At 43.0% G+C, this 19,997-nt stretch overlaps 1 protein-coding gene across 1 annotated transcript in view; it reads left to right on the plus strand.

Moving 5' to 3' along the window:
• The window catches only part of TMEM212 (transmembrane protein 212), a 37,653-nt gene that overhangs the window by 12,353 nt on the left and 5,303 nt on the right, over nt 1–19,997 (plus strand). Inside the window, exons 2-3 of the mRNA XM_087933458.1 lie at nt 995–1,054; nt 2,842–3,165. Coding sequence (XP_087789584.1) covers nt 995–1,054; nt 2,842–3,165 — 384 coding nt within the window. The remainder of the gene's footprint in view (nt 1–994; nt 1,055–2,841; nt 3,166–19,997) is intronic.

Raw genomic sequence — 19,997 nt, forward strand, 5'->3', positions numbered from 1 at the left:
ATACCTTTCCATAATCATTGTTTCCAGCTTAACCACCTTCAGATGTATGCAAACTTCAGATAATCCCATTCCTTCATTCTTATTAAACCCATGATACAAAGACAGAGTGCTGTCTTTGGAGATACACCCAAACATTGGCTAGTCATTTTCAAATTTGTGTATATCTAGAAGGGCTATAAATTTGTTGTTACATCCCTAGAGCAAATTTTTATTAAACTGAGTGATTGCTGTTCCTGGTTTCCTGTTTCATTCTGTGTTTATTTTTCCATTTTGGGATTAGTAAAATCTCAAACTTAATGAATATTGAACATACTGAAAATTCATTTGCTCTCACTATTTTTCACTGATGCAGGAATTTAGAACTCAGACTAATAGAATTTATGAGTCAGATCTGCAGGAGGTATGTGGTGAAGGAGAAAATGCATTAATAAGCTATCACATGATTCCTTACCACAAGATATCTCATTGGAATAATCACTGAGAGTCATTATAGACTTCAAATACCATATCTAATCAATTATGGTTGAACAGGAACCTAGCTAAATCTGAGTACCAGAAAAAACATATAAGACTTTTTCATAAAATAAAAGAATTTTATACCAAACCCCAAAGATATTTTTTCAAAAGACAACTGGACTTTATTTTTTTTCCTTGAAAATGTTTTGCTTCTCATCCGAGCAGCTTCTTCAGTTCTGACTGAAAAAGCTTATTGGATGAGAAATGAAATGTTTTCAAGGAAAAACAAAGAAAGTTCAGTTGCCTCTTGAAAAAGCACCTTTGGGACAACCATGACCTGCATGACTGAGAGTCTCCATAGACATCAGTAGCAAATCCTTCCTGTGCTTGATGTACAAAGTTTTTCTGATATTTGCTTCCTTGTGCTATTTTTTTTAAAAAAAAGTCTGTTCTGCAAAATACTTCAGAAAGAACAAAGGGACTGTTAACGTTGTTCACTTTATGATATAAATTCATATGTTTTCCCCTCTGTCTACAGGCTGTTATTGCAGGTGTCCTTATTACTCTGGCTGAGAAACAATGGACCTCAAGATACTTGGTAAATTTATGTGGCTATTCCATGCGAGGTCACATTCTAGACAGAATTAAACTAGCATAGATACAAACTGGAAAAGCATGGGGTTTTTTTCTGCCTTAGGCTACAGATCATAGAAATAAAGAAAGATTTTCAGTATGCACAATTTAAACTATTCCACCAGGTTTACAAAACTGGGCAAGAGCTAGAGATATTTATTTCCTGACTTGAAAGAACCAATAAAAGCCACATCAAACAAATCAATTTATTTTAAACAAAATAAATATTTTGCTGCTTGTTTAATGCATAGGAAATGAATAAATGAGGTATATACATTTGGAGAATATCAACATGAAAGTTCATCCTTATAAGTTCCTTAGAATATGGGTTTGAGGGCATCTCTTTGTCCTCCCAAAGAAATGTAAGGGTTTTAAATTTTTATTTTAAAGAATGTATGTGTTCTCTCATTCATCCATTTTAATGACTATTTATTATTCTATAATATGTATGTATGTATTGTTAGGTATGTGTATGTATATTCACAGAGACACAGAAACTGCTCCATAAGATTCAAAAACATTGCTGAAAAAAATGTCCATTCAATTTTTTTGTAAGAAAAAGCCATAGTTAGAATATGGGACTGTCAGCATCATCAAGTATCTACCAAAGGCCATAAAAACTCCTGAGGTCCTTTTGCCAATTTTGGAGTCACATAGCCTACCATTCTTTCTCCTGCTTTCTGCTCTTGACTGTTTATGTGCTTTTTCTGATTTAATAATGAAAAAAGCAAGACAAAGAATCTATTAGTTAAAAAGAAGAAGATGGACCACTATATCAATACACTCCTTGGTCCATTCCAAGTCCAGTTTAAAGAACTTAAAGAAAATGAGATATTCCTTGCATCAAATAAGTAGCTAGCCAATGGACAGTACACTGAAATGACATTGGTCATCATCTCATATACCCAACAGAAATACCCAACACGGGTATGTCTATTAAAACCATACTTAGAAATGAAGTATGGTTTTAATGTGCAAATTCTATATAGCTCAGCATTCCCACATTTTTAAGTGATGTATTCTGTCCCTCATTTTGGAAGTGCTTTCTAAAAATGTTATTACCTTTCTCTGTGTCCCCAGGTATGGTTGAAAAAGTGAAGCTAGTGGCTGCAACAGTCTGATTAAACCTATAAGGGGTGTGTGTGTGTTGTGCATAGTTTCAATCACAATGTTACAGCCACAAGCTTCACTTTTTCATCCAAAGCCTGAGGAAACCCCTGTTTCTTTGAACAGTAATGCAAAATTTATATGAATGGACAGTAATAATACTGGTAAAAAAGACTTGGAATGGAGACTTTTGGGGGCCATCCTCCAAAATCTTCAGCCAACATAACAGGAAAACCATACTTGTGAAAATGTTCATGGCTTGATTGTCTGGTTTCTGACATACGTGAACATTACATAGAAAATTGTCCAATGCAATATTATTTTGGGAAGATGTGAAATGTGAAACCAAAAGATGATTTAGTTTTGAAGTTTATAGCCTGTGTTTGTGCCAATTTACACAACAATGGATCTTGCTTCTTGGCAACAGGTGTTTAAAATTGCAATTTAACTTTCTAAGTTGAATGTGTTTCTTTTGGTTTTTCGTAGCGTTTGTGATTCCAAAGGCATCAAAGAGCAAAACAAGATCGAGAGATACATGAAAACATTAGGCAAAAAGATTGCTTAGGAAACTTTAAAAAATAATATGACTATTTAGTCTATTATGTGATGGCCAAATGTGACAACAAACTTTTGTTTCTATTGCAGTGGGAGGCTGCTTTTGCCTTTAGCATCTTCAATGTCATCAGCTCTCCTCTTCAAGGCACTATTGCTATGGCATCTCTCCTTCTAGGTCCCTATTGCTATTATTCTTTTGCTGGGGTTTCAGGTACAAACTATCTCAGTTATGCCATTTCATCAGTTTTTCCTTACGGCAAGTTTGCTTCTTCGTGCAAAGATCCATTACATTATGAGTGGTATCACCTGGTGCTGCAAATGCTGGACTTCATCTCTGGCCTTGCCATTCTAAGTGCATCTTTGACAACTGTGGTCAAGCTCACAGCAAGACTCTTCCACTTTGGACATTTAAATGTGAGTATTAATCCAGAGCTGGAGTAGTTATTGCTTATTGCATTAGGATTCGTTCATATAGTGAGGGCTTTCTCCCAGATCCCATGGATCAATTAAAATCTTGTCCATTTTAACACATCCTTTTGAAAGGTGGCTTTTTGTCCTTTTCCCCGTGGCGTTTTGTTCTAGAACAGTGGTCGCCAACCAGTGGGCCGGGGACCACTGGTGGTCTGTGAGAAAATTTTGGTGGTCCACAGAGAAATGTCACCCCCCAAATCACCCCCCCCCCAAAGCAATTAATCCAGGCTGCATGGGAACACGAGGCTGCGCCACCCACATGGCCTGCGGGAACACAAGGCTTGCGTCATTTGAATTACAAACAACATGAGGTAGTGGGGGAAAGCGTGGAGTGAGGAACTTGCCCCAATCTCCCCAAGCACCTTGCCTGGCCACCGGGCTGCTTCTTTTTGCTTCTTTCTTCTTCTGCTTTTGGTTGCACGCAAGGAAAGCAGCAAAAGTCTTTCTTTCTTTCTCCCAAACTCTGCCAGAAATGAGTCTTTGGGACTCTGCAAGGCATCCTGCTCCAAGAGGCTGTGCCGGTGTGATAAGTCTCACAAAGACTCATTTCTGGTGGAATTTGGGGGAGAGAAAGAAAGACTTTTGCTGCTTGGTCTGCTTTCTTTGCATGAAGCCAAAATCTCTCTCTCTCTCCCTCTCTCCCCCTGCGAACAGAACTGGACATGGTATCCTGCGATCCCAAATAAAGATCGATCGATTGGTAGGAAAATGGGGTGGGGAATTTCCCTGCAGACTTTTTGGGGGATTTTCCCAGGGTCTCTGGTCCGCAGTATTTAAAATAATGAGTTTGGTGGTCCTGAGGTCCAAAAGGTTGGCAACCCCTGTTCTAGAATGTCTAGAAGATCATAAACTTAGCTACATTGAATTAAATTTGCTTGCTTAATTGCTCATGTATTCTTCTGTTTACTTTTCTCCCTTTTATATTAGTTAGTGTTGAAGTGTTAGTACCATTTTATAATGTCTTGGTAAGACCACACTTGAAATACTGCATCCAGTTTTGGTTGCCACCATATAAAACAGATGTTGAGACTCTAGAAAGAGTGCAGAGAAGAGCAACAAAGATGATTAGGGGAATGGAGGCCAAAAACACATGAAGAATAGTTGCAGGAATAGGTTTTTTCTAGTTTAATGAAAAGAAAGACTAGGGGGTGACAAGATAGCAGTATTATAATATTTGAGGAGTTGCCACAAAGAAAAGGGGATCAACTATTCTCTATCTGAAGGGAGGGCAAGAAGCAATGGATGGAAACTAATCAGGGAGAGAAGCAACCTAGAACTAAGGAGAAATTTCTTGAGCTGATTAGAATAATTAATCAGTGGAACAACTTGCCTCCAGAAGTTGTGGGTGCTCGAACACTAGAAGTTTTGAAGAAGAGATTGGACAACTATTTGTCTGAAATGGTATATGGTTTCCTATCTGAGCAGGGGGTTGGACTAGAAGACCTCCAAGGTCCCTTCCAACTCTGTTATTCGGTTATTTAAAGGATCCACCTGTTCCCAATAACCCGAGGCCATTGTGAATACTTTTATTTTATTTTTAATGATTTATTTTGTCAAGCATGTTTTAGATAACAGATATAAGTATAAACATGATAATGAATACATTAAATGGATATGAATAAAGGGGAACATTAGGACAAGGACGGTAGGCATGCTGATGCGCTTATGCACGTCCCCTACAGACCTCTTAGGAAAGGGGTGAGGTCAATAGTAGACAATCTGAGGTTAAAGTTTTTGGGGTTTGGGGAAGAAACCACAGAGTCAGGTAGAGTATTTCAGGCATTGACCACTCTGTTCCTGAAGTCGTATTTCCTGCAATCAGGTTTGGTGCAGTTTACCTTGAGTTTGTATCTATTATGTGCTTGTGTATTTCTGTAGTTGAAGCTGAAGTAGTCATTGACAGGTAGGACATTGCAATATATAATTTTATGTATTATGCTTAGGTCAGACCGAAGGCAGTGTAGTTCTAAGTTGTCTAAGGCTATTCTTTTTAAATAAAAGTTTTATTTAAGTTTTCACAAAACATACAAATACAAATAAAATATCTTTTTTTTTTTGAGAACAGCATGGCCCCGGGTTATCACTTCTCCATACAGACATAAACTCAATACATATTTATCTTATACATTCTAAGCCATATCTTATAACTATTTCCACATTTTTTTCAATAGCTTTTCCCTTTCTTTACTTCCTATAGCCTTATTTTAAATTATCTCATTCCTTTCTTAATTCAATTACATATCTTTTTCTAATTTTTAAAATCTTTCAAATCAATGTTTTTATACTTTCGTCTGTCCTGTTTACAATTTCATATTATCTTTTCTCATAAAACAAATTTTCCCCTGTAATTACTAGACTGGAGTGTAACACCTTTATATCTTTTTTCAAATCTTATTTAAAAATTTAAGTTACATCTTTACAGTTATAACATTCATTTTCTAATCTCTATTTTATAACACATACCTATTTTCAATCGAATTCTGCTTGGTACATTCCCTTAAAATAAACACTAAATTCTTTTTAAAAAGTATATATGTATATATATCTGTGTATATATGTATAATAATAGTAAATGGAATAATTCAAGTACAGCTCTGCCATTAATATTAATAACAATCTTTTACATTTCTATTTCTTTTAACAAATATTATCTAGTAATATCAGTTGTCTTTCACTTTAATCATCTATATTTCATATTTTACTTATTATTGTCTTTAAATAAAAAACCAAACAATAGTTATTAACAGTAGTCAATAAAGTTATTATTCTTATTCAAGTTCATCTTATCAACTGTTAAAAATCTTCCATGTTTCTTTTCAGTTTTTTTTAAATGTTCTTTTTAAATCATTGAGAGCCTTATTCTCTTTACAAACAAATATTCCACTACACATCAATAGAATTGTTTTCTATCACTTTAATCTTCTAACATATTATATAACAATGCTATCCCATACACCCTTCAGAATCCTCTCCTTAAGTTAAATTTTAACTATTGTCTCTGTGTCTTTTAAATAGGTTTATACCTTTAATTCTTGTACATTTTTCCTGTACCTCTATATCTTGTTTCTGTCTTTTGTAGCTTCTTTTCCTTTCCCTCTTCCCTCTTCTTCTCCCTCCCCTTTTTATTCCCTTTTCTATCTGATTCTCCCTTCTGTGATCCTCCCTTCTGCTTCTTCCTGATATTATGATTACTTTTCAAATTACTCTTTTTTTGGTTGTTGCTTCAGTGCTTAAGTTTTTAACTCCCTTTCCCCGCTTTCACTTTTTTACCCCACTTAAAATTGCTTGGTCATTAAAGATGGCTTCTTCGTCCTGCCCTTCTTGTCCTGCTAGCATTTCTTGTTGTTTTTCATAGTTCAAGATCTCCATTTCTAAAAATTGAAATACAAAGCCAAAAGATCCTCTTCCGTCTTGTGCATCTTCTTTTTGTTCTTTAAGTCTCATTTTTAACTCTTCAAGGAGTGATGCCATTTAAAAAAAAAAATTAAAAACCCCCAATTGATTTTATTTTATTTCCTTAGGATCCTTCATCCAAAGTTCCAGGAATCATCCAATAATCCAAAGCTGTTTCTTGCTTCTTTTCTCACGTTCTCTTTCCAGGGGCTTTGTTCTCTTGTAACAAAGTTTCAGCTACAATGTATCTTTTGCAAGCCTTGTTAAAATTCCACTATCATTTTTTTAAAAAAAATTCCAGGTGGTCTCCTCCATTTTCCAGATTCCCTCTTTTTCCTTTTTCTCTCCACTGCTTTCTTTCTTTTTTAAAAAAAAAAAGTTTTAAAATTATCCAACAATCTTTCATCCCTTTGACACTTTATTTTCAGCTAGAAATAGCCTATTAATGTCAAAGTGGATTAGTATCAATTTCTTATTTGAATCTCTTCTTCTTAATGTACCAAGTCAGTTAAAACTGTCGATGTTAGAGGAAAAAAAGCCAATTCCATTTCCTTTCCCTTTCTCTTTCGCAGCTTAAAATCTTTTTTAGAAATAGTATTAGTCTTTAAAATTCAGGTTCCAGGTACCTTTAATAGATGTTCTCCATTCAACCTGGTCAGTCAAACTTTCTCCTTTAAACTTCCTCCTACACAATCTTGTCCAGTTGGGTTCTTCTTTGAGGTGGCTATTTCTGACCACTGCTCCAACCGCCTTTGGGAAAGGGAGTGATGGCCAGCTGAGAAGGAGAGATGCAGCTCTCCTCAACCCCACTGATGGCTCCCCCTTCTTCACCACCTCTACAGGGTGGCTTCAACCCCAAATCCAGGCAGCTCAGGGCGCTCCAGCGGCAAGCATGGATCAAAACCGTGGACGATCACGATTTTGGTCCATCATTGAAGAAGCCCAAACCGGAAGTCCATCTAAGGCTAAAATTTCAAGTGTGGTGGCATAAGCTATTCTGTTGCAAATAGAGGAGCAGAGGAGTATCTCATCAGTGTCTATCTCATATACTATCTCATCAGTGTTTCTTAAAGTGACAAGATGCTGTTTCAAACTGAAACCTATTGACTCTCCTTGTACCTCATGATGTCATATGAGGAGTCAATGAGAGGTTCACTTGTTGGATCCACTGGGAGAAAAATTCTCAAATTTTTCCTTTACAATAGGTGGTGGCTTCCTTGTGCAGTGTCTAGCTAAGGTTCTTTCTTCTGACTCTTCTTTTGTACTCTTGTATTTTTTTCTTTTGCATCTATAGCTGAACCTACCTTAAATAAAATTTAAATTCTTAAAAAATATATATATTAAATTTTCACTGGAATTTGTCTTCCTGTAACTTAAATCTATTCCTTGTTTGGAACAAGACAGTCCATGCTTTCCTCTACATTAGACTCTTTAAGTCAGCTCTTAAACCTGAGTAATTATCTCCAGAGGGGTAATTTGGATATAACTTGGGAATAATGGAGAAGTTTGCAATTGATTGTTTGTGACTTAAAAATCCAGTTTGGAAATGATGTGGCTGAAAAGCTTCTTGCAAACAAGAGAGTCTGTATTTTTCTTTTGCGTGTGTTTGTGTGAGGGCAGTAGTGGTATTATTCATGACCAGGAACAGAGATCATTGACTCAAACAATTTAAGAACCACTACTTTAAAGGATTTGAGTGTTACTGTTATTCTGCTTCCCATCATACTGAGAAGCTAGACCAGGGGTGTCAAACTCAATTTCATTGAGGGCTGCATAAGGGTTGTGTTTGAGCTTGAAGGGGGTAGGGTGGGTGTGGCCAGCATGACATCACTTGTATCACAGGGCACTTGCGCTGGCCTGAGTGCTCTGCCAGTGAAAATGGGCTCCTGAGCTCTGTTTTCCGCTCCAACAGCCTCCTGCAATCCTCTGTCAGCAAAAATAGAGCTTGGGTGGGTGAGGCCACACACGACCCTCATGGCTCCATTTTTTATTTTTTTATTTATTTATTTTGTCAAGCAATTATAAGATAACAGGTATAAGTATAAACATAGTTATGAATACATGAAAAGGATACATACAAGAAAAATAAAAAGAAACAATAGGACAGGGATGGTAGGCACGTTGGTGTGCTTATGCATGCCCCCTACAGACCTCTTAGGAAAAGGGTGAGGTCAATAGTAGACAGTGTAAGGTTAAAGTTTTTGGGGTTTGAGGAAGAAACCACAGAGTCAGATAGAGTATTCCAGACATTGACCACTCTGTTGCTGAAATCGTATTTTCTGCACTCAAGTTTGGTGTGGTTTACCTTGAGTTTGTATCTGTTGTGTGCTCTTATATTATTATGGTTGAAGCTGAAGTATTCATTGCCAGGTAGGACATTGCAATATATAATTTTATGTACTATACTTAGATTGGATCGAAGGTGTCATAGTTCTAGGTTTTCTAGATCTAGAATTTCAAGTCTGGTGGCATAAGGTATTCTGCAATGAGTAGAGGAGTGGAGAACTCTTCTTGTGAAATATTTCTGGACTTTCTCAACTGTATTAATATCAGATACATAATGCAGGTTCCAGACTGATGACCTGTATTCACTAGCAAATGTTTTATATGCTCTAGTTAGTAGTGTGCTATTACCAGAGAAAAAGCTATGCAGGATTAGGTTAACAACTCTTAATGCCTTTTTGGCTATATAGTTACAGTAGGCTCTTAGATCATAAGAGATGAGTACTCCAAGATCCTTGACAGAGTTTGGATCATCAACAAGGTCTTGACTATTCAGCCTGTATTTATTTTCTGATTTATTTATTTTTTTGCCAATATGTAGGACAGAGCATTTATTTGTTGAGATTTGAAGTTGCCATTTGTTTGACCATTCTGATACATAGTCGAGGTCTTTTTGAAGGGTAGCAGTATTGTCTGTGGTGTTGAATAGCTTTAAATCGTCAGTGAAGAAAACACAGTTGCTCTTGATATGAGCACAGAGGTCATTTATGTCGAGTATGAACAGAGTTCGTCCTTGGGGGACACCACTATTGACAGGTACAGAATTTGATAGGACACTCCCAATTGTGACCATTTGTTGTCTGTTTGACAGGAATGCTTCTATCCAGTTATGCAGGTGTCCAGAGTTTTCACTACAGAATTTTCACTAGCAGGCTGATCCTTCAATATTTCCAGCACAGCCCTGCGGGCCAAATCTAAACAACTTGCAGAGCAGATCCAGCCCCCAGGCCTTGAGTTTGACATCTCTGAGCTAGACTATCAACCTCAGTCTCTCTCCCTGGAGAACCTCACTTCTTAGAATCTTAGACAACTGGGTACAGTAGTTAGGACAAAGTCTGCCTGATGAGTGCAAAGTACATCTAGCTCCATCAAGTTCTGTGTCATCTATGTCAATTTAATAAACTCTCACTCCATTTTTTCATCCAATTCCGTAATGAAAAGGTTGATGGGAATTGGGCTGAGCACCCTGAAGCCTACCTGATATACCACTCTAATTTGATGGAAAACTGGTGAATGACGATGCTTTGAGTAGCAGTTTCAAGCCATCTATGGACCTACTTAAGCCTTCCAGCCTACATGTAACCAGATTGCTAACCAGAAGCTTGCATGATGTTCTCTGATTTGCCTTGCTCCCTATTACTTTTTCTGAGGCTTTGCTGAATAAGGAAATAGTGTCATTTCAATGAATCCAGAAGACCTGGAAGTCACAAATTCAGAGTTAAACAGCTGGGTGTTGAAAATGAGGACAAGAAATCTGCAGTCTAAACTAGACAGTTGTTTATCCCTCTCAAGGGCCTTATTTATACAGTTCCAGAATTTTTGGCACTCTTCACAGGAGACCCGAAATGACCCTTTGCTATTATTGGGGAATGATTATTTTCCACCCCCACTTTCCTGCTTTTTGATCCAGAAAAAAATAAGATCAACCAGTTCCTTTGCTTCTTCTTTGGGCCTGTAATAGAAATATCAGCAGAACTACTCATAGGCTTAAAGGCAAAAGTAGAGTTAATGCCTTGAAAAGCAATATGCATTGAGTATGTGTGTGTATTTATTCATTAAACAGCATATGAATATGAATTTGAGAACATAGCTCTGGCAGCTGCAGGGTTATAGCACTACTTAATGTCCAACAGTTCCTATAGTAGGTTAGATTTAGATAAGATGATCTACTAGTAGTACTGTTTCTACCAAATTTAAATCAAGCATACAGGAACTGGACAATTTTTATTACAGGAGGGCTGGGCAGGTGAAAAGAAAATGTTCAGCATTTCAGTCCTCTCCTCTCCCTTTCCCTCTCTTCTCCTCTCCCCTACTTTCTCTCTCCCTCTCTTCTCCTCTCCCTTTCCCTCTTCTCCCCTCCCCTCCCCTCTCTTCTCTCTTCCCTCTCTTCTCCTCTCCTTCCTCTTCTCTTCTCTTCTCTTCTCTTCTCTTCTCTTCTCTTCTCTTCTCTTCTCTTCTCTTCTCTTCTCTCTCTCTTCCTTCTCTTCTCTTCTCTTCTCTTCTCTTCTCTTCTCTTCTCTCTCTCTTCTCTTCTCTCCTCTCTCTCCCTCTCCTCTCTTCTTCTCTCCTCTCCTCTCCCTTTCCCTCTCCCTCCCTTTCCCTCTCCTCTCCTCCTCTCCCCCCTCCTCCTCTCCAGTCTCTTGCTGCTTTTCTCTCAACAGAAATCAGAGCCTCACCAGGAGAGAACAAAAACCCTACAGAGAAGAGCATACATTAGTGTGTTGATAGGATTCTGATTTTAGCTTTGTTCTCACTATGGAGTAAGATCTCAAGCTCATCAGTCAGAGAGGAATGAGCAGGATAATAGTCTCGGAAGCCAATTGTATGTTCAGCACATCATGCTGAAGAATAAACTGTGGACTTCATAAAGCAAAGTAATCTCTGAAATTTATGTAAATCTATAACAGATAATTGAGGTTTTCTAATTCACATTGGTCTATCAGCAGCAACACTTAAAATAGATTTTATTTAGTAAATGTATTTATTAGATTTGTCATCCCCCCCATTCTCACCATAATGATACCTAAATAAGGTTGTTAAGAAATCTAGTTATTTGAAAACCAGAAGTGGGGTTGGGGTGACCTGCCATATTATAATTGTTTCTTTGAACTTTAGAAGATATCTTAATCTTTTATATCAATTAAATAAAATTTTGTTGTGTTTATAATTAACTAAATGCCTTATGCTGGTTGTGGGAGCAAAGTACTAAACATTTTGGAGCAACACAAATACATGACATTGTTTCTACCACATCCCTAGCCTGGGGCAGCTGACAGCCATCTTAAGTTGCTTCAGGTTGGAGGTGAGGTTTTCCTTATTCTTACAATACAAAATATTCCATCTAGGGCATCTCAGGGATGAATCATGGGATGATATGATTGAGCCCCACTTAGCCTGGTCATTCTGCTATGGAAACATCCCCTTTCCCACCCAGGGACTGGACATTGCACCTTCATGTTATTTTTGTCATCATTGGATTATCAGTCTCTCATAAAATCAACAGATTTGTCAGAAGGAGTCCTGTTCCTGTTTGTGTGCATCATAGCAATTGCAATAGGATTTTGACTTACATACCACTTTACAATGCTTTACAGCTAAGTGGTTTACATAGTCAGCATATTGACCCCAACAAATTGGGCCCTTATTTTACCCACCTCAGAAGGATGGAAGGCTGAGTCAACCTTGTTATGTATGTGAATATTTGTCTGATAGCAAAACTGCATGGGATATATAAAAATATAAAAATAAAGGACTTCATGCAGATTTTACTCCACTAACTTTAGATGACTTTAGGGGGCGGTGTTCATCTCTGTTTCAAGGCCATTGAGCCGGTGCTGTCTGAAGACATTTCCACAGTTTTCACAGCCTGCTGCTACCTTCCCACTGAAGTAGTACCTATTTATCTACTCACATTTGCATGCTTTCAAACTGGGTTGGCGGGAGCTGGGGCAAGAACAGGAGCTCACCCTGTCATATGGAGCTCAGGTCTCGAACCTGGGCTGCCGGCTTTCCAGCTGACTAATGGGACCTATATACACAAAAATATGGAATGGGGGAGAAATGAGGCTCTCTGCCAACCAAAAATAATTAATGGAGGAAACTGGAAGGAGGGAGAGAAAGGAAACAAAAATCCAGAGGCGTAATAGCACTGAGAGGGTCTTTGATTAGGTTCCTTTCTGCTTTATATTTCAAATCACAATTCATTCAGACTGGGGTGGGGAGGGGTTTGGGGTTGATATGAGTGTATTGATCTTCTGTAATAAGATCAATTGGAAGATCAATACTATGCCAGAAAAAACACACAATGAATGATGAAAAATTAAGGCTAAATAAGTAAATATTAAAAAGTAAAGCTTGGCACACATGCAAACCTGGTGCCATCAATCATTGCCCTGAAACTATGCTGCATTAAATTGTGTGAGGACAGCAACACTGACCATTGTTGAAACACCATAAAGATTGGGTGTGGGCAGTGCAACTTATTTCCCAACTCAAGGATGGCTGGAAAATACATTAATGTGATTGTGGGGAAAAGATTGAGGTCGTTGAGTCCTAACATAAAATGCTAAGCTCCCTTAGTGTTAAAACTGGTTAGCTTTACTTGGCCTGGTGTGTAATGCAACCCAGCCTGTTTGGTTAGAGTATACATCAAGATTTGGTACCTCCCAGGGAGTGTGGTTTGGGGGATTGTGTAATTGCAGCTGTTGCAATGGTAGAAAATTCTTCTGCAAGTTTTTCCCCTCTTTCAGTTGAAGGGAAGAAAAATATGCTTTTAAGAAAAGAAGTGAATTTTGAAGGAACGCTCTTGAACAGAGAAGGATGTTCTTGCCCCTTATTCAAGGACAAGACAACTGAAAAATGTGTTTGAGTGTTCTTTCTTCCATTGTACTATAATCAGCTTCTTTTAGGGTTAAATGGTAAGGGATTTATGCTTTCTGCAGCTTCTTTTAGGGTTAAATGGTAAGGGATTTATGCTTCCATTAAATCCCAAGGGAAGGCAGCATGATGACACAGCTCTTCAAGGTTTTTAAGCAGTGGTGTGACCAATAAGTATTAAGTCAGATTCCTGTCCTTGAGCAATAATCAGCGAATTTCTCTTTCCTCTGGATAAATTCAGAGAAATGCTCTCTTCCCTAGTCCCTCTGGCCACACATCTGGTGGAGAATTTGAAAAGGCCATTTGGATCCAGCTCTAAATTTGTCTGCCTTGCTCAGGCCAAATTCTAGCTGCATATTTCCAAAGTCAAGTTTGCAAAGTTGCCTTTGGTTATTTGGACCCTACAGTAAATGCTGGGTGTTAAATTGAGTTAACAAATCTCTGAAACCAAAATGCAGAGGACAGGATACATTTACAGAGCCCTTTACCAAGCCAGAAGAAAAGCAGCATAGCAATGGAAGGTTTGTGGAGCACTCATAAAAAGTCAACAAGTAGATATGGCCACTTACGAGAAGACAATACAACAGATGATAGCTGCTAGTTGATCCTGGCGGATCTCAGGAAAAAAACTAAGCAGAACCAGATCTTGTTAGCCATTGAATGATCCACATCATTGCAAGAGAACATCAGGAAATCATAGGAATGAAGGATAGATTGGAAGATTGAAAGAATTCTAGCTTTTTTAAAAAAAAATGCTGAGATTTTTTGTAGACTGTCAATTTACAGGTCTGCTTTGTCTTGTTTAGAATGTGGTGGGAACAAGTGAATTCCCCCCTCCCCCCCAAAAAAAACCCATTAAGTTTTAGACATCAACTATTTTTATTTTTGAAGAAAATGGATGGGCCCAGTGGTGGTATTCAAACATTTTTACTACTGGTTCTGTGGGTGTGGCTTGGTGGGTGTGGCAGGGAAAGGATCCTGTAAAATCTCTGTTGGATCCGGGATCGGGTCACAAAAGAGGCGAGACGCAAGTGAACATTCAGCTCTTTTTATTCAGCTCTAGGTATGGACAAAGTAACTGTGTAAAACTGCTTGGCTTTATACTGCCGGCCGGCGGCTCGGCGGCCAATGGCAGCGCTTGAATTTCCCGCGATCGGCTCGGCCAATCGCGGAGATTCGTGGCGCTCCAATCACGGCCCGGCAGTCAGCCAATCGGGCTTCAGTTCAGGCGGGCCAATCGGGTGCGGGTTTCTCTGCGAATGCTAATACAGAACACCCTCCCTCATGGTTTCGTCTGACGCTGTGTTGTGACGTAGTCGCGCAGGTAGGCGGGGCTACGGGTTTGCCTAGTTGACTTGCGCGTTCAGTCTGTGTGAGGTCGCTGGCCGGTTCGGACGGGCTCCGCGTCGCTCTCCACTCCGCTGATGGAACCGCCTGGTGAGGTGGGCCAGGCCTGACGCCGCAACTCCCGTCCGGGTCTCCTGGGTCGGTCGAGTTGTGGCCCTGGCTGCTCTCGCTCGGTCTTTCCGGGTTGGTGGAGCTGGCCTGGCTGTACCTCTCAGGTGAAGAACCCGTCTGCGACGCGTCGAGGTCTGTAGGTAAGTCTGGTTGGTTTGTTTGGTCGTTGCTGTCATTAGGTGGGTGGTGTCCAGCTTGCGCTGGGGTGTGTGTCCCGGTTGGTTCTGGTCTATTGTTGGCTTCTAGGTTGGTGGTTGAGGCTTCCCTTCCTCTCTCCTCTCTTGGGCAGTCGTTGTCGCTGGGTCGCTGGGGGTGTTGTAGGCTAGTCTGGACCGTAGCTGGTCGATGTGCCGCTTCCAGCTTCTTCCGTCTGTAGTTTGTAGCCTGTATGATCGGGGTCCCGTTACCTGCGTTATTTGTGCGGGCACCCAGAGAGGGTCTCCGTGAAGTTTTTTGCGTAGACGGCATCCCCGATGTTGAATGACCGGTACCGGCTGGAAGAGTCCGGGGGTCTTTCTGGGTTGTAGGTGGGGTGTAGGCGGTCTAATGGGGATCGTAGTTTCCTCCCCATCAGTAGTTCTGCCGGGCTCTTGTTCGTTGTTGTGCTCGGCGTGATGTGTTGAATGAACAGTAGTTTGTTTATTTTTTCTTGGATGTCGCCGGTTTCGATTTTCTGAATGGCCTTTTTGTGTATTGGACCATTCGTTCCGCCCTACCATTCGCCGCCGGATGAGCCGTCGAGGTTAGGGCGTGTCTGATGCCCCGCTCGGCCAGGTACTTCTCAAGCGGTATTGCCGTGAACTGGGGCCCGTTGTCCGACACTATGACGTCCGGTAACCCGTGCGTTGCGAAGAGTTTGTTGAGTTTGTCGATGACCGCCTCCGTTGTTGTTGTTCTCATGGTGCTTACTTCCAACCAGTTGGAGTAAGCGTCACGGTGATGAGGAATGTATACCCCTTGGTTGGTCAGGCGAAGTCTATGTGCAACCGCGACCATGGTCCTCTCGGGTTTCCCACTCCCGGATTGGAGCGGCGGGGGGTTGGCTCTTGACTCTTGGCACTTTCTGCACCAGCGACCCAAGTTTCTATTTGTTTGTCCATCCCTGGCCACCAAGCGTAGCTCCTGGCCAGGGCTTTCATCTTGACGATCCCGGGTGTCCCTCGTGCAGCAATGTCAACACTCTGTCTCGCAGTGCTTCCGGTATGACTACCCGGTCACCCCAGAAGAATGCAGCCCTTTTGTGAGAACAGCTCAGTTTGGCGGTTTCTGAAGGGTTTAAAATATTACGTTGCCTTCATCTTCTGGCCATCCCGCTCTACCCAGCTCAGTATCCGCGCCAGCCGTTTGTCTTTATTTGTTTCATGGGCAATGTCTGGCGCGGTTAAGAGCGGGCATGGCATGGTCTCGATCTGCAGAGTCGTCGTTGTGGGTGCTGGGTCGTCATCTACGTCCGGTAGTGGTGCCCGGCTTAGTGCGTCCGCGTGTGGGATTGCCTTACCGGGTCGGTGTGAGAGTTCGTAGGAGTATGCTGCAAGGAATTGGACCACCTTGTCATCCGGGCGATAGGATGTTTGGGGTGGCCTTGTTCCCTGCGAGTATTCGAGCAGGGGCTTGTGGTCCGTTATGATTGAGAAGTTCCTGCCGTAAAGGTATTCGTGGAATCTTTTAATTCCAGCGGCGATGGCGAGGCCTCTTTGTCTAGCTGACTGTAGTTTCTTTCCGGTTTTGCTAGTGTCCGGGAGAAGAAAGCGATGGGTGCTTCCGTCCCGTCAGGTAGGGTGTGGCTGAGGACTGCTCCTATACCGAAGGGTGAGGCGTCGCATGTCACTGAAAGCGGGAGGGTTTCGCTGTATTGAATTAAAACCGCGTCTGATGTTAGTAAGTCCTTGGTTCGCTGGAACGCAGTCTCTTCCCGCTTTCCCCAGGTCCAGGTGGCCGCCTTATCGAGTAGCGGTGTAGGGGTTCCGCCACGGTCGCCTTCTGGGGTAGGAAAACATTGTAAAAGTTAAGTAACCCCAGAAATGCTTGAAGCTCCGCCTTGTTGGTTGGTGTGGGGCTTCCTTGATGGCCCTGAGTTTCTTCCCGGTCGGGTGTATTCCGTGCCGGTCCAGAAGGTAGCCCAGGAATTCGACCCTCTCGGTGTGTAGTTGGCATTTGTCCCTTTTGACTTTAAGGCCGGCGTTTTTGAATTTGTTAAGTACGCCCTTAAACGGATCTCCAATTGTTCTCTGTCGGCGGCTGCGATCAGCACGTCGTCAAAGTATGGAACCACCCCTTTGATGCCCTGGAGGAGCCTCTCCATGAGGCTTTGGAAGATCCCGGGCGACGCTGACTCGAACTGGAGTCGGTTGCAGCGAAAAGCCCCCGGTGTGTGACAATCGTTTGCGCTTCTGCGGTCTCCGCGTCGACCGGCAGTTGCTGGTAGGCTTGTGCCAAGTCGAGTTTTGCGAAGACCGGCCTCCCCCAGTGAATGCAGGAGGTGCTGCACCACTGGGACGGGGTAGGCGCTTTGTTGTAGCGCGTGATTAAGGGTGGCCTTATAGTCCCCGCATATTCTAATAGAGCCGTCGGGCTTGATGGGGGTGACTATGGGCGTCTCCCAACGGGCATGGTCGATGGGTTCAAGCACCCCTGCGCGACGAGCTTGTCTAGTTGCTCGTCAATTTTTGGTTTGAGCGCAAAAGGCACTCGCCGGGGCTTAAGGCGGATGGGCGCGGACGTTGGGGTTAAGGTTGAACGATATAGGGGGCCCACGGTACTTGCCTAGCGAGTTGTCGAAGACTTCCTGGAAGTCCCTCACGAGGTCGCTTCCCAGTCGGTCGTGTCCGTGGTGGTGGATGCCGGTTACTTCGATGCCGAGCGGGGCAAACCATTGTAGGCTGAGCAGGCTGGGGCGGTCCCGGTCCACTATCGTGAGCGGCAGGATGTCAGTGTGGTTCTTGAATGTTACCTTGAAGTGCCCGATGCCAACTACAGGGATGCGATTTCCCTGATAGTCTTTCAGGATTAGCTTCTGGTCGTCCAGCTCGTTGCGGCGGATGGTCGGGACCAGGCGCTTGATTGTGCGCCATGATACCATTGAGAGGAAGGACCCGGAGTCCACCTCCATCTCGCAGGGCCTGTCCTCGATGCTCAGGGCCACGTGCACCTTCCGGGCGTCGGTGGTTGATGAGTGGCCGATGGCGACCGTCTGATGGGTTTCTTCGCGCCGCTGTGCCTCGCTGAGTCGTCGGCTCCGGTTGTCGCGGCTCCACCGGCTCTCCGCGGTCGGTCTCGGTGCCTGGGTGGGGTGCCGTCTCGTCGGCGTGGGCTGTCGCCTCGGCGGCGCGGGCTATAGCTCTTCTTGTTCCGGCACACCTTGGCGATGTGCCCCGCTTCTCAAATGCCTGCAAATGGCGTGAGGAAAGCGGCATTCGGAGCGGGGTGATCGCCGCCGCACCAGCGCACCGGAACCCGACTTACGACTCCGGTGGTCTCGGCGATCACGTTCGGTCTGCAACCGATGGATCTCTTCGTCCTCATCCTCGGTGTCTGGCGGGGATTCGAGGTCGCCATGGTGTGCGGTCGTTTCCGCTGGCTGGTGTCTCGGGGCTTCGCGGCGGCTGGGGATGCCTCATCGGTGGATGGCCGTTCCGGCGCGTTGGTTTGTCTCATCCGGGCTGCGGACTGGCGGGTGGCCTCGGCTGCGGTGGCCTCGGCGAGGGCATCGGCGAGGAGATGTTGCCCTTGGCCATCAGTCGGCTCTGCAACGCGGGATCTCGGAGTCCGAGGACGAGTCGGTCCCGGATCGCTTGGTCCAGTTCGGGAACTCACACGGTCCGCCCATGTTCCGCAGCTGGGCCACAAAATCGCTGATGGACTCGCCTTCGCGTTGGTCCCGGCGGTAGAAGTCATACCTGCGGATGAGGATCGGCACGGTGGGGCGTAATGGCGGCGCAGGATGGGCTCGAGATCAGCCCAATCCATCTCCTTAACGTCTGTGGGCCTTGCGAGTGCCTTGGCCATTTTAAACACTGCGGCCCGCAGTGCGTTAGGAATACTGCCCGCTTCCTCTGGCCGTTGGCGTCCTTGAGATTGCTGCATTCCAGAAACATCTGGAATCGATCAATATAGGATTCCCAGTCTTCGGTCGCTGGGTCGAAGGAGCGGGTGGTGCGGTACTGGCCATCTTGTAGATGCGGGTCACCGGTGCCACGTGCTAGTTGGTCCTCGCCTCACGATCCCATCCTCGTCGCCAGTGTTGGATCCGGGATCGGGTCACAAAAGAGGCGAGACGCAAGTGAACATTCAGCTCTTTTTATTCAGCTCTAGGTATGGACAAAGTAACTGTGTAAAACTGCTTGGCTTTATACTGCCGGCCGGCGGCTCGGCGGCCAATGGCAGCGCTTCGAATTTCCCGCGATCGGCTCGGCCAATCGCGGGAGATTCGTGGCGCTCCAATCACGGCCCGGCAGTCAGCCAATCGGGCTTCAGTTCAGGCGGGCCAATCGGGTGCGGGTTTCTCTGCGAATGCTAATACAGAACAATCTCCATTCCCATCTCACTCCAGGGGGAAGGTTACTGCAAAATCCCCATTCTCTCCCCAACCCACTAACCTGATTTCCAGCTCCGTTCTCCTGTGCAGGGCAACCAAAGAAGACCCAGCTGGGACTTGGGAGGCAGAGAATAGATGGGGGCAGAGCCAGTCAGAGGTGGTATTTGCCAGTTCCCCAAACTGCTCAAAATTTCCACTACCGGTTCTCCAAAACTGGTCAGAACCTGCTGAATACCACCTCTGAATGGGCCCCAAAAGTATGTGTAGAAATAAAGGTGATGCTGGGTGCAAATGTTTTGCTTTCCAGATATTTATTTCATTTTTAAGTATTAAAAATATGAAATGTAATCTTAACAATTGACCAACAAGCTTAACTTGGCCTTGCTGCTGCCCATGAATACCATGTTGGATAGTTCAATGTCAACATTTTCTGGATTGCTGGATCAAACTGAACACTCACATATTTAGTAGTACTATTTTAGACTCTTGAAAACTCGCTTGGTCACCATCA

Source organism: Pseudonaja textilis, chromosome 4 (genome assembly GCF_049901715.1).
Source record: "Pseudonaja textilis isolate UNSWEBS1 chromosome 4, rPseTex1.2, whole genome shotgun sequence".
In the NCBI taxonomy this organism is placed as follows: Eukaryota; Metazoa; Chordata; class Lepidosauria; order Squamata; family Elapidae; genus Pseudonaja; species Pseudonaja textilis.